General features: G+C 45.0%; 1 protein-coding gene across 2 annotated transcripts in view; it reads left to right on the forward strand.

The window, feature by feature from the left end:
• LOC136655574 (bifunctional heparan sulfate N-deacetylase/N-sulfotransferase 3) overlaps positions 1-15,076 on the forward strand; it is a 90,863-nt gene that overhangs the window by 39,211 nt on the left and 36,576 nt on the right. For both annotated transcript variants that reach the window (XM_066632139.1, XM_066632140.1), the window contains exons 4-5: positions 2,948-3,133; positions 5,069-5,197. In XM_066632139.1, coding sequence (XP_066488236.1) covers positions 2,948-3,133; positions 5,069-5,197 — 315 coding nt within the window. The remainder of the gene's footprint in view (positions 1-2,947; positions 3,134-5,068; positions 5,198-15,076) is intronic.

The raw sequence follows: 15,076 nt of genomic DNA on the forward strand, positions 1-15,076 counted from the left end.
TTGACAGAGTTGTTTTACATCCTTCTTTATAGTGCACATTCTCCCTGCTGAGCGAAAGATCTGTCTTTTGTTTAATGTTTTTTTTCTTCTTCTGTTTCTAAGAATTCTTTGCAATGCCTTTTTGATTAACTTCTCTCAATTTTCTTTTTCAACAAATTAAAGAATGCACTTGAATTCGTCTGTGCTTTTATGACCGTTTTGGCTGAGGGACTAACAAAACCACAGTGAGTTCACATTTAGGCCAGCAGTCCATTTTTACCACGAATGAACTCACCAAATTGCCACCAGTCAGTAATCGCTTGCCCAGCTCAAGACTGGCCAGGGTTGCTAGCAACAGCAAATAGAAGGAATGTCTGAACCAGCCCTCAGTGATGCAGCCTCAAAGATTATATTGTTAGTCATTATCACCTCCTAGCGAGAAAGTGCTGCCTATGTTGGTAGAGGGAGGGCATGTTATAGCTGTATCACATTTCAGACGTTGAACCAAGCATTTGTATGAAGAGGATGTGTGAAATATAACAAAAAATTTTCTCTTCCATATTTTCCTTTCTTCATATCTGGCTAGTGTTTTACCATACCATTTATAATTCATTTCTGTACCATCACTAAGTTTGGGATTTCAAATATACATCTGTAACGCAGTGGTTCTCAAACTTTGAGGGAGCTTTACTCCCTCAGTAAGTCCTTGCGGGGGAGGGACTAGGACAGCGACGCAATCCCCAGGATCGCATTGCGAAAGGGGGCGAGGGGTGGGGTGCTTGTGACTTACTTTGTACAATGTAGGGCTGCAGCAGGCTGCAGGAGGTGTGGGGAGCCCTGCACAGCCCTCTGCAGCGCTCCCTGCGCTTGGAACCTGCAATAGAAGCAGGTACAAAGCACTTCCGTTCTGCAGGAGGTGCTTTCCACCCGCTTCTATTGAAGCGTCCAAGAGTCGGGGAGTGCTGCAGAGGGATGCGTACGGCTCTCTGCACCTCCTGCTGCAACCCTACATTTTGCACCCCCCCCCTGTTCCCCATAGCAACGCGGTCCTGGGAATCACGTCGCTGCCTCCCTCCCCTTGCCCTGCCCCTTAAAGGGACAGGAGAAGTGTTACACGAACTGGTGGGTCACAACCCACCAGTTTGAGAACCACTGCTGTAATGTATTTATGGTTTGAAAATTAATCTCTACTGCCACCTATGATCAAATGACAAAACTACAGTATATATATATATTTAAAAACCTACGATACCTTACATCTTGAATTAAGCTTCAAAGGCCCCAAGAGGGGGGAAAAAATCCACAAAGAAGTCTGTTAAACTTGCATTGTAAATGTAAAATCTTGCATTTTCTCTCCGCCATTAATTGTTAAAGAAACACAGCGTTTGTGCAGTAACTGTAGTAAGTATAATAAACATCAGTATTGTTTTGGTCTAAATGCAAATGTTATCTAATTTTTATGACACCAGAATGCAAAAATAAAATGCTTTATAAAGAATGCTTCTTTATAAATAGTGTTTTCACAAAACATTGGAAGTATGCTAACAAGAATCATAGAAGGCAACTGAAAAAATATATTAGAAATGTTTCTTTCCTAATAAGTTTAAAAAAAAATAAAAAACAAAACTTCCTCGGGAATTATTATTTTTACTGGGCCTCAAGCAGAATTCCCAAAAGAGCTGAAAGTCGAATGCTCTTCATTTTATCTGAAATCTGCCTAGTTTCTTATTTTATGGTAACTTTCAGTGATTCTGAATGAACAGACTGAAAGCAGGGATTTCAGTAAATTCTTTCTGCAATGCAGTCATCACACATTGATTTGTGATTTGAAAAGTGGCCCCCAATTATCAGAATACTACATAATAGGACAATGTTTAATTTTGACAGCTAAGTCCTACACTTCCATGCAGTCAGTTACTAGATGATCATGAGTTTTGAGTCTGACTTTTCATCAATGAAGGTCCAGTTGTATTGCCTATTACAGCATTACTTCAGAAAGCTTGAACTGGTTTTCAGCAATAAAGGTGAGGTAGAAGTGTTTGGTGCAAATCAATCAGCTCCCAGGGAACAGTTTAGAAATCTTGCTTCAACACAGAATTTAGTGATTATATTACATCTGCAAATTGGAATAACCAAAGGAGACCCAAATTGAATTTAGTGAAATAAAAAGCAAAGACTTAAATCCACAGAGGAGACATCATTTTTAAGCCTTAAAGTGTAAGGCTTAGGGGGAAAAAAGATTAAGCATTTATAGGAAACAGATTTGCCATTATTAAGGCATGTGGGTATTTATTCAAGATTTAAAAATAAGCCACATCAACTTATTTAAATTAACAAGCCACTCAGGGAGGGTCATTTGCATGTTTGCAGATGGATATCTTGATGGGAAAGTGCTAGGAATATAAGACCATCACAACAGAAGAGCAACCTGGGTGGCAGTAATGTTGAATGGGCAATCCTTAGCGGTCCTCCATATCTGCAGGGATTCAGTTCTGGAGCCCCTTGTGGTTACGTGAAACTGCAAATACAGGCGAACACCTTCCCCCACCCTCCAGAGTCAAGGGGAGCTCCGCTTCCCTTGCCTCTGGAGGGTCCTCTGAGCCCAGCAGTTAAAAAAATGTAACTTCCAGTTTCTCTGTGAAACCAGAAGTTGCATTTTTTTTAACTGCCGGGCTCAGTCTGAGGCCAGCAGAGGCCATAGGTGGATGTCCATATCTTCTGCTGCCCCCCCCCCCCCCGGAGGTGAGGGAGTGGAATGGAGTTCCCCTCGCCTCCAGAGGAGGTGCATCCGGGGGGCCCACAGACCTAATCCATGGATGTGAACCCACGGATATGGGATCCGTAGATACAAAGCCCCCCTATACTGTACTTTGCAACTCATGTTTGCCTGTGTGCTTGGAAAAGATGCCCACAGTTGAGCGCTGGTTGATTAGCTTTCTGGGCTTTCTTGTTTTTTATTTTGTGCTAGGAACATGGCATTCCAACTGATATGGGATATGCTGTGGCTCCACACCACTCTGGTGTCTACCCTGTTCATGTTCAGCTTTACGATGCCTGGAAGAAAGTCTGGAATATCAAAATCACCAGTACAGAAGAGTATCCACATCTGAAACCTGCTCGGTACAGAAGGGGTTTCATCCATAAAAACATCATGGTGAGCTTTTTGTGATTTTTGTATATTGTGATTATCTTTCCAGTTTTTTTGTGATTTAACCTTAAAAGACAAGAAATCATGTTACAAAAGCACAGCTTGTTGGAAGTGTGCTTTGTCTGAAGCACATATTAACTGGTGTAAATAGTTCTATTTGACTATCCCTTGCTAATGCCAATCAGCATTTTTAAGCTGCTTACTGATTAAGAGTGATATAGCATATCACTATGGTCCTTTCGTTAGAGAGTGCAAACAACATTTGTTTGCTTTGACGCTGAAAATAGGGGATCATAGAATCACTGTTAACTTGTGCACAGTATTTCTGCATATACAGGGTGTCTCAAAAAGTGTACACACATTTTAATGGGCTTTAATTCATACACATTTCACTGTAGAAATCCTGAAATCCTCGAACATTTAACAGCCCAGCTTCACCACTCCTGGAACTAGCATTTTGGCAGTGGTACCTGCCTTATGGCAGTAGCCCCTTCCAACTCAGGTAGGTCAACGAGGGCAGAACAAGGGAGGGCTGGGGGTGTAAAGGAGATGAGAGGGGTGAGAGGGATGGCACCTGACTTATGCCAGATGCTACCCCTTTGATAGCAGCTGACATGCCCCCTTTGTCCCCTTGGAATTGTGCCAGCTAAAGGGCTGGCGCAGGTCTGACCAGTGGCACAGCTAGAGCGGGTGCAAAGCACTAAGTTTTGCAAGGAGCCTCACCATGGCATGCAAGTGGCCCCTTCTCTTCGGAGCCATTCTGGGAGAAAAATGGAGGCGAATGCTAGAGAAGACCCAGAGAAGAGGTGAATGCCTCCTTTGCTCCCTCCCCCTGGAATGGCTCTGAAGGGGAAGGGCTGCTTGCATGCCACAGTGAGGCTCCTTGCAAAACTTAGTGCTTTGCATCCCCTCTAGCTACGCCACTGGGTCTGAGGAGACCATGGCTCAGCAGAGTAGGTTTAAATAGAACTTTGCCTTACTTCCCTCTCTTGTAGGGTCATGGCATGTGAATTGCTACAGGATGCAGCACAAGTTGTCTTGGCGTGGCTGGATGGGGGAGGGGAGAATAGAATTGGGCCCTGAGGGAAGCATTTGAAAGACGTGTGGAACCATCCCAGCACACTCATTGGTGGATGTCTGCAGACCCCTTTCAGCGCAATCCTGCTGCAGCAGTCAGGCTAGCAGGCCTGCGCTGTATCCAGCAGAAGGTTCGAGCTGCAAGTGGCTCAGCCAGGGGCAAGGGGAGTCGCTCCCCCTTACCTCAGGGAGAGCCACTGCAGTTCCAGAGGGGCTACTCGGATATGCTCCACCTCTGGAGGCGGCGCAAATCTGAGCAGCCCAAGACTGGTGCGGGCTTCTAGGAACGGGGTTAGGATCTGGCATAACTACCGAATCCTGGCCCCACCTACCGCTCCCCACCCCTCTGCCCAGCTCTGGGAACACCCGTCACCCACCTTCCCCCCACCCCAAAATGCCTCCCTCCTGCCTCCTCCAGTCCTCCTCATGCTCCCCCAGACCCCTGCATCAGCCAAGCTCAGCTGACACAAACCTACATGTCCCTGGGGCTGGCCAGCACAAGTCCGTGTGCCAGACGAACACCCTTCAGAGTGGCGCAAAAATGCTTTACGGCACTTTCACAAAACTCCCAGGCTGGTGCAAGGGACTTGCGCCGGCCCAACATTGTGTGTGGATTGCGCCCTTAGTCAATGATATCAGCGGTGTACAGATGCCAATGGAAAACATTTTCTGTTGGCACTTGGTATAATTAATTAACTAACCAGGTCAAACAATGGCATTTGTGTACACCATATGCAGCATATGTGTGAATTGTAGCATAATAAATTTGACACTATAAAGTGTGTATACATTTTCTGGAGAAATCCTGTGCATCTTCTTTTCCTATGTTCTAGATCATTTCCTAACTTTACTATTTTCATCCAGGTTCTTCCTCGACAAACCTGTGGTCTTTTCACTCATACCATTTTCTACAAGGAGTACCCTGGAGGTCCAAAGGAACTAAACAAAAGTATTCAGGGAGGAGAACTGTTTTTCACAGTTGTTCTCAATCCCGTAAGTACTGCAAACTATTTTAAAGCACACAACAAATTATTAATGAGCTATATTACTGGCTGCTATTTAAGTCTTTATACATATCTCTAAGAGATTTTAACTTTACAAAATTTCTGGAGTACTTTTATTTTAGCCCCCATTTCTGATGTGCTGAAGGTCAAGGGCATTGGAATGTATTGCATATTGAATCTATGTATTGCTGAATTTAATAATCTAGTGCTAGGTACTAGGTTCATATTTCCTGCTGTCTGCTTAATATATGGTGGTAAATGTTATGTGGGATTTTATTCAAGCCAGTGGGACCCAAGATATTTAGTTTCAGAAAGCAGTAAAAATGCTTATTGTTGAAACTACAGCAAAATAATCAATTTGGTAAAACCTGCTCCTGGGAAACTTCAGTTTAAACATTTTTTATTCAAGGTGAGGCCGCCATAAGGGGGTACAGGAAAAGAACACAAAAAAAGCATAGTATCGTTACAGGTTTATTCAAGATGGCATTGCCATTTCTGCTGCTGCTTACAGAGGTGGTAGCAAAATTCAAGTAACAAATTCCTTACATTTTATTATTTAAAAATGCAAAAACAAATAAGGATTCTGAAAAATGAGCTCCATTTGGACACTTCCTCATTTGGAATGGAACATAGACCAATGGGCTCATTTGTTCTGAAAAAAGACACCCACTTAGACCAGTGGTTCCTAAACTGTGTGCCATGGTGCCTGATGGTACCACGGCGTACTTACAGGGGCGCCACAGGATGTCCCCAGCATGATCCAAATCTTGCATAATCCAAGATGGCAGTGCCCAGGAGAGCTGGGAAGAGGCTGCCACAACCACAGGGCACCATGACCACAGTACGTTTGGGAACAGCTGCCTTAGACATTGATATAGGGTGACTATTTAGGGCCGAATCCTATCCAATTTTCCCGGGTCGGTGCAGCAGTGCCAATGGGGCATGCGCTGTATCCTTTGGTGGGGTGGCAGTCACAGAGGCCTCCTCAAGGTAAGGAAACATTTGTTCCCTTACCTCTAGGCTGCATTGCAGCTGCACCAGTGCTGGAAAGTTGGATAGGATTGGGCCCTCAGTCAGTACAGATTTTCAGTAATGTCATAGAGTTCATCCTCGATTTGATGAGGACCTTACTGTAGAAGACTGCCACTTTGGACGTAGATCTCCAAATAGTTACTTCTACCAGAAAGTACAACTCCAAAATTTCTATTTGAAGTAAAAACTGACCTATGGATATGTAACTTGAAATGTGTTGTTCTAGCCAATTTATATCTACTGTTCTTTGCATCGTGATTTATCAAGATTCCACAATTCCACAAAAAAAGGAATTATGACTTTTCATATAAATGATTTATCAATTTATATGAAAAGTCATCATTCCTTTTTGTAGCTCAACATCTAGTAAGATAATCTAATATAATAATGCACTAGCAGAGCTAGTCACTAATGGTCACTCCATGGCTATTTTTTTTTTACAGAAGTGTAAAGAGATGTGATCAGATATTCCACGTCTCCAGTTTGACTCTGAACTATTCTCATGACAGACGCAAACCTGGGTTTGCTAAGGATATGTTCAGAAGGGAACTGGCAACTTCTCAAGGGTTTACCTAGATGAAACAAATATTTTTGCATGAACAGTTGACACCAAAAAGGTTAACATTATGAGATGAGGTGGTGGTGGTGGTGGTGGTAATGATGATGATACAGTCATGTAGCAGCTGAAAGGGAACAAGAACAGTAGCATTCACAGCCAAAATATCCTTCATGGTTTAATTTTATATTGAAATGAGATGTATAACGTTTATTTCACATGACCCACTGTGCTGAAAAATCAACCATACAGTGTAAAATGCACAGTACCATATGTGAATGTCTAATATTTTGAAATAATTCATATTGGTTCAGTTTTTCCCAAGCATTCTGGGAGCTTAGCAGACCCTACAGATTAAGAAAGCTAAGTCTACACTGAAAATCCAATTGCAAATTACCTTCACTAGTTATATTTGTGGGAAATATAAGAGCTTGTGTGCTAAAGAAATGAACCGAGTGGTCTCCTAACCCATGCGTTACTGTGGAATTGGTTTACATTCCCCACATAGTTGGCTGAACTGTGATCTGATAGCAGCTATAAAATTATCCTTAAGCAAAGCCCTTTGTGTTCATAAAATGTAGAGTGCCTAAATTCCATCAGGCTGAGTAAGGAGCATTGGAAGTTCATAATATACATTTGTTATATGTAGGCAGGTGACCAAGTCAGATCCACAATCAGTTTGAATTCTTACAGTGCAATGCTATCAGGGATGGAAAAACCCAGCACAGTGTGACTTGAGTCGTCATGAGTCTCTACCCCCCTGTGACTCAACTCAAAAATGAGTCATAATGGGGGCACTTTCCAAGTCACTGAGTTACCCGTTCGCAACTCTAAAAAACTTGAGTCGGGTCGCCCCCTTTAGAAACCCAGCCATGGAAAAAAACAGGGCTGCTGCCAGGGTGTGTACATGTGTCAGAGTTCACTTTAAACACTCCCCTGATGCCCCATCCCATCTGTAAACAGGGAGGGAGGGGGTACAAGAGACTGCGTGAGAGCAGGGACAGAAACGGCAAGAGGGTGGAGGGTCATGTGCAGTAGCTGCGAGGCTAACTAGGACAACCCAATCCTTTGCAGCTCTACTCAGAGGTAGTCCCACTGTAGCCAGTCATTCAATGAGAGTTCTTTCCCCCAAGTAACAGTGGCACTCAGAGCAGCAATGCAGTGTAAAGCATGATCACTATGAACTGCCTCCCCCCTTCCCTTCCTCCTGCCCTACCTCAGCCAAAGAAAATATCTGAATGCCCATCCTTTGTCCAATGATCGTCGGTTCCTTCCTTCACATCAGAGATGGGAAAAAGAGCCTGCTCCCGCCTCCTGTAAAGCAAACATTAACCCTTCCCCGCATCCTGGCTGGAACTTCCTTCTACTTGCCTGGTCTGAATGATGGCCTCACAAGGTTTTCCATGCTGTGAAAACAGTAAGCAAGCGCACAGGCAGATCCAAGTTGGCATGTGTGGGGACAAGTGCCAAGTCATGGGGCCCTTGGCGCAAGTGTTTTGTTGAGTCTTCCACACGTGCTACTCAAGTGTCCACCTGTCAGCAAAAAACCCACATTTTCATGACTCCAAGTCAAGTCACTTAATCAAATTCCCATCCCTGAACACTATGCACATTCACTTGCAAGTAAGATGCCACTGAGTCCAATGGAGCTTACTCCCAAGGCAGTAGGCATAAGATTGTCTTATTTTTGTATTTAAAAAAAAAGTTTTATTCATTTTTCAAAATAGTCTTACCATATCTCTTACACAGTCACTACCCCCTTATTTCCACCCAGTCCCTGCACTTATAAAATGATCCCATGCACCTTCCCCTTTGAGCACTGTGAAGCAAAGTTCTTGCAAACAGACTGGCAACCCAGTCCTAAGCTGCATTGGTATAGCAGGGCCACATGGCCTCCGCTGCATCCAGTGCTGGAGGTAGCCTCAGGCTAGTATCACAGCTTTTCCAATGAGGCTACTACGATCTCAGCTGGCAGAAGTCCGAGTGGCCTGGTATAACGGCAGGAGGCCTGAGGAGGGGACTAGGATATTGCAGAGGTCTCCGCCAATCTTGACCCCCCCCCTGAGCCTGATCCGCCCTATTCTGCCCTCCTACCCACCACCCTCCCCATGCCCCTGTGCTGCTTGGTGCCTTACCTATCTGTGGCAGAAGCTGGGGGCTCAGAATGCAGCATTGTTGGAGAGGCACAGGCCTTTAGGTGCTGCATCTACAGGTGCTGCAAATGTGTGTTATGACACATTGGCGCCACCCTCAGGCAGAAACACCTACAGCACACTCGCAGCCACCCTGAGTGGCTCTCTGGGGCATCCCTAGCACTCATAATGCCTTTTAAAGGCATAAAAACGTCACTTGCCATTTTGCAAAAAAAATGGAAGTGACTTTTTCACTCTAACAGCCATTCTGATGACTGCAGAGGCTTCTGCAGGGCTCAGAAGATTCTCTGGAGATGAGGGGAGTGCGTCCCCTAGGAGGGTGGGGGCATCTCCCCCATATCCGCAGATTCAGCTATCCACGCGGGTTTCCGGAACAGAACCCCCACGGATACAGGGGCATGCCTGTATATGTTTTTTACAATGATAGACAATGGGGCTTGCTCCTAGATAAGTGTGGATAGGATTGCAGCCTCTGGGACGTGTGGGGAATTTTTTTAAACAGATCAGCAACTGCTTGGAAAGGTTAGGGAGGGTTCTTCTTGATTTTAATTAAATGTTTAAACTTATACTTATTGTAAACTCTTAATTTACTTACTTAATTGATTTGATTTTGTCATATGGCAGGTGTTAAAAATTTTCCAGCTTGATGATGCCACTTCCAGCTATGATATCACATCCAGGTTAATGACATCACTTCTAGTGGGTCCCGAAAGATTGTCATTCTAAAAATTGGGTCCTTGTGCTAAAAAGTTTGAGAACCGATTCAGAGTTAGGAGATGCCATTAGGAGATGGCAAGGCTGTTCCGTATAATTTTCCTTAGGAGTGAAAAAACAGAATTGCTTACCTGTAGCTATTGTGTCTTTGACTGGTCCCATAAATTCACGTGCCTGGGTGGTGTCCTGCAGGGACATAACTTGGTAGAAATTCTCAAAGCCGTTTTTGATAGGTTCTGGAGGTAGACCTTCTTCTTGTCTCATAGAGCCTTGAGGCTTTGTCTGTTGTATCAGAATAATCTTACCAGTTATTTTCCGGCTTTCCCAGGAGAAAACCCTTTCCCACTTTACACATTTCCAGAAAGGTTCAAGTGTTGTTTATTGCTTTTTAAAAAGCTGCCATTACTTCATTTGTCCTTAATAGCTTGTGTTGGTATATGTACTGAATGTTTAAGAAGTGACATGGAGGTGGGGGTGCGGCTTTGTGACAACTTTTGGGGGGGCGGAGTTTGTTGTGTTTCTCCCTGTCATCAAATATTTTGTCTATTCTGAGGCACACATTATTTGATGTGTATATATTTTTAAAGTGCGATGCCTGGTTGGGTAATTAACACTAGCTAATTTGTGAGACATTGAATTATTTTGTGTTATTTTTGACATGACTTTAGCTTGGCACCTAAGTTGACAATTTACCTCACAATCCATTACTCCCAGACCTGGCCGGGTTTCCATGTTGATATTCTTTTCCCCTTTCAACTCAGTGACACTATTATTGCCGTTGATAGCTTTCCGTTTTGAAAGCACTGTAGTCCTTTTTCTGTCGCAAGGCTGGCGTAGTAAGACAAGACTCGATAGTAGGAGCTGTGCTGCCTTTGTGTAATTGGATGAGCATATTCTTTTCCTCTGGTTTTCCTCCTTCCTTGGGTTAACCCAGTGCCATAATGGAAGATAAGGGTGTAAATCCTTAGTGAAGCTACTAGTTGATGTAGTGGTAGCTTCCTTTTATAAGTTAGAAAAGGTGCAGGTTGTGAAGTATTTTGTTGCTCTGAAAATGGAAGGAGACATAGATTTGGATCAGGCTGTCATCGGTTTTACAGGGGACATTGTGCAGCTTCCTAATGAGATAAAATAATAAATTGTCAAGGATGTGACTATGTTGTTGGGTAGTGCAAATCATACTGCAAGGTGCATCATATTAGTAATCTGGAATCTCTCTTTTGCTGATTCCTAGCCTCCTACAGCCAGACCTTTCAGAGCTGATGAGATAATCATTCTATTAGGATTAGGATTAGGATTAAGGAGGCCTCACTTTTCCAAACAGCAACTTGCCCAGGTATCCCCCCACAAACATGCATGACACAAAAGATTTGGTTGAAACAGGGCCATGATTTATTCCATTACAAGGCTGCGCAGCGATTGGTGCAATGCAGTGGGTCCTGATTATACTCTACCCCCCTTTAGTGCAGGCGCCTAACTAGGAGGAGACAGTTCCTGTCTGAGCCCTCTTTTTGGGTGAACCACCTTGACTCAGAACCTGAGCTCACCCAAGGCTCCCCCAGGCTCTTCATCACCAACCCCTGGAAACGAGGTCCAGCCAGCTGAATTGTTCTGGCCACCCTGAGCCGGGGAAACCATGAAGGTGAGCGTCCCAATTCCATTCCGGGGTCAAGCCAGGCTGCCCCAGATCCGGGTAGCCTCGGGGCTCAGCACTGGCCTTAACCCGGCCTGTTGCTTGCCTGAAGGTAGACACCGGTTCCCTATTTCTCCTCCAGCTCCCGCACTACCCTGCCAAACCCAGCCAACCTGGCTGAAAGACCCACAAGAACCCCAAGGGAACAGTCAGGGGTAGGCAAAAAAAGCTTCACCCCATGGCCAATCAGGGGAAAAGCCAAAAAATTCCTACCCGGCCCCAAAAGGTGACCAGCTAGGCTTCTGACTGTGTTTAAAGGGCAGGTGGGTGGGTTCCACTGCTGCCGAGGAACAAAGAGGCTGGGGAAGCATGGATGCCAGCCTTTAAACTATGCCCCAGCTTGCCCCCTCCCCCAACCAATCTCTGCTCACCACATCATGCAGGCGGGGACCGGACAAGTTTCCCTCCACCTGCATTAACAGCTGGAGAGCTTTTCTTGGTCGCAGAGTTTGTGCAACCTCTGATCGTTCTCTCACAGTGCCTTCTAGGTCTGTTGCAATGCAGTGGCCAAGTAGCTGATTAACAAGTCATAGAAAGCCACTCCTGTGACACCAATAGTGATACCTTTGAATTCAGCCAATGCTATATTTCCAGAGGAACTGTGTCCAATAAATCTTTACTGGTTCATTTTTCAGTGATATTTGAAGAGGAAGGGGCAAAGGTGCAGGCAATAGAATCCAAAGAGGATACGTATCATCCCCGGTACATTGGGACATTAGCCTGTGCACTGTGGAAACTCTACTGCACTCTGTTCAGCTTGTAATGGAACACTTGCCTTTGGGTGCTGGATCCAAGTGCCACATAGACAACATTATTGCATGTTATCTGTGTTGTTCTCCAGCATGAGATGACCAATAGCAAAAGGGTATTCAAGAACAAGGAAAGGAATGAAAATGGTATCAAGGGGATGGGCAGTAATAAGATTTCTATGGGTACAATCCAGAGAGCCCCTTGAGCTGACGCAAGTACCTTGCACTGGCCCATGATGGTCGTGAAAGTGCCGTAAAGCACTTTCGCGCTGACTTAAGAAGAGGGAGGCCAGTGCAAGGGTCTGTGGGGAGGGTAGGTGGGAGGCGTTTCAGGGCAGGAGGACTTATGCCAGGGCACTTATCCTAACCCTGTTCCCATGCAGCCCAGGGAAGCTCTGGGCTGCTCGGATCTGCGCCACTTCTTGAGGTGGCACAGATCCGAGTAGCCCCATTGGGGCTGCTGCAGTGCGACTAGGGGAAGTGATTTCCCTTGCCCCAGGCTGTGCCTATGTGAGCCCCAACCCTGCCTTGGATGCAGGGCAGGCAGGATTAGGATTGGGCTGCCTGTGTACTTACCTATGTATGGACACAAGAATAGACTTTTGATGTCACATTCATTATACTCCGTCCAAGTCCAAGTCTTTGTATGATTTAATATTTCAGTACACTGTCGTTTGGCAGTACTGACTGTTCTTAGAGGTGAGGTGACAGCATCTCATTACCCCATTATCATTATCTCATTACCCCATTCACAAAACCATGTCACCTTATGCTTAATAAGTAAGAAGGGAGGTTACACTAGGGCCCTTTCCAGGGCTGATGCAGCCCAATGAGGCATGCACTGCATCCTGTGGTGGGGGAGGTCAGTCATGGAGTCCTCATCAAGGTAGGGAAATGCTCATTCCTTTACCTCAGTGGCTGCTTTGGTGCTGGAAAGTTGGATAGGATAGGGACCTAACATTCCTAACAGTTGTCCCCAACTGAAATTCCCATTAAGTGTGTACTTTTGGGTCGACTCTAAAAAGAACAAATTTCTTAGGAAATGACAAAATGTCAACTGACTTTCATGAGTTATGAAAGCATAAACAATGTTTTCTCAAGCCAGTACCTCAACCTGATTACAATCATTACATTCTTCAAAGAACATTGTATATGGCACATATGTGCCTACCTTGTTGCTGGCATTGTTCTGAGCTCACAGAGTCATACTTTTCTTCAGTGTTTCAAAAGATGCCACCTAAAGGCATCTAGTGAATGATGAACTAAACATTTAGGTTTTGAACCAGATATACGCAGATAGAGAACACTGCCATTCAGTAGTATATTTGCTTTGTAGGACTTACTAATAAAATTTGACAGGAAGACATTATCAGTCTCTCTTAGTTCATAGAAGAGCAATTACACCCAAGGGCCAAGTCGAGTTCAACATACAAACACACCTGCCTGCCTGTACGTCTGAGGGAATAGTTCTCTTTCTTTTATTTTACATAAGAACATAAGAACAGCCCCACTGGATCAGGCCATAGGCCCATCTAGTCCAGCTTCCTGTATCTCACAGTGGCCCACCAAATGCCCCAGGGAGCACACCAGATAACAAGAGACCTCATCCTGGTGCTCTCCCCTACATCTGGCATTCTGACTTAACCCATTCCTAAAATCAGGAGGTTGCGCATACACATCATGGCTTGTACCCCATAATGGATTTTTCCTCCAGAAACTCGTCCAATCCCCTTTTAAAGGCGTCTAGGCTAGACGCCAGCACCACATCCTGTGGCAAGGAGTTCCACAGACCGACCACGCGCTGAGTAAAGAAATATTTTCTTTTGTCTGTCCTAACCCGCCCAACACTCAATTTTAGTGGATGTCCCCTGGTTCTGGTATTATGTGAGAGTGTAAAGAGCATCTCCCTATCCACTCTGTCCATCCCCTGCATAATTTTGTATGTCTCAATCATGTCCCCCCTCAAGCGTCTCTTTTCTAGGCTGAAGAGGCCCAAACGCTGTAGCCTTTCCTCATAAGGAAGGTGCCCCAGCCCCGTAATCATCTTAGTCGCTCTCTTTTGCACCTTTTCCATTTCCACTATGTCTTTTTTGAGATGCGGCGACCAGAACTGGACACAATACTCCAGGTGTGGCCTTACCATCGATTTGTACAACGGCATTATAATACTAGCCGTTTTGTTCTCAATACCCTTCCTAATGATCCCAAGCATAGAATTGGCCTTCTTCACTGCCGCCGCACATTGGGTCGACACTTTCATCGACCTGTCCACCACCACCCCAAGATCTCTCTCCTGATCTGTCACAGACAGCTCAGAACCCATCAGCCTATATCTAAAGTTTTGATTTTTTGCCCCAATGTGCATGACTTTACATTTACTGACATTGAAGCGCATCTGCCATTTTGCTGCCCATTCTGCCAGTCTGGAGAGATCCTTCTGGAGCTCCTCACAATCACTTCTGGTCTTTACCACTCGGAAAAGTTTGGTGTCGTCTGCAAACTTAGCCACTTCACTGCTCAACCCTGTCTCCAGGTCATTTATGAAGAGGTTGAAAAGCACCGGTCCCAGGACAGATCCTTGGGGCACACCGCTTTTCACCTCTCTCCATTGTGAAAATTGCCCATTGACACCCACTCTCTGCTTCCTGGCCTCCAACCAGTTCTCAATCCACGAGAGGACCTGTCCTCTAATTCCCTGACTGTGGAGTTTTTTCAGTAGCCTTTGGTGAGGGACCGTGTCAAATGCCTTCTGAAAGTCCAGATATATAATGTCCACGGGTTCTCCCGCATCCACATGCCTGTTGACCTTTTCAAAGAATTCTATAAGGTTGGTGAGGCAAGACTTACCCTTACAGAAGCCATGCTGACTCTCCCTCAGCAAGGCCTGTTCGTCTATGTGTTTTGAGATCCTATCTTTGATGAGGCATTCCACCATCTTACCCGGTATAGATGTTAGGCTGACCGGCCTATAGTT

Source organism: Tiliqua scincoides, chromosome 6, assembly GCF_035046505.1.
Source record: "Tiliqua scincoides isolate rTilSci1 chromosome 6, rTilSci1.hap2, whole genome shotgun sequence".
Classification (NCBI taxonomy): domain Eukaryota; kingdom Metazoa; phylum Chordata; class Lepidosauria; order Squamata; family Scincidae; genus Tiliqua; species Tiliqua scincoides.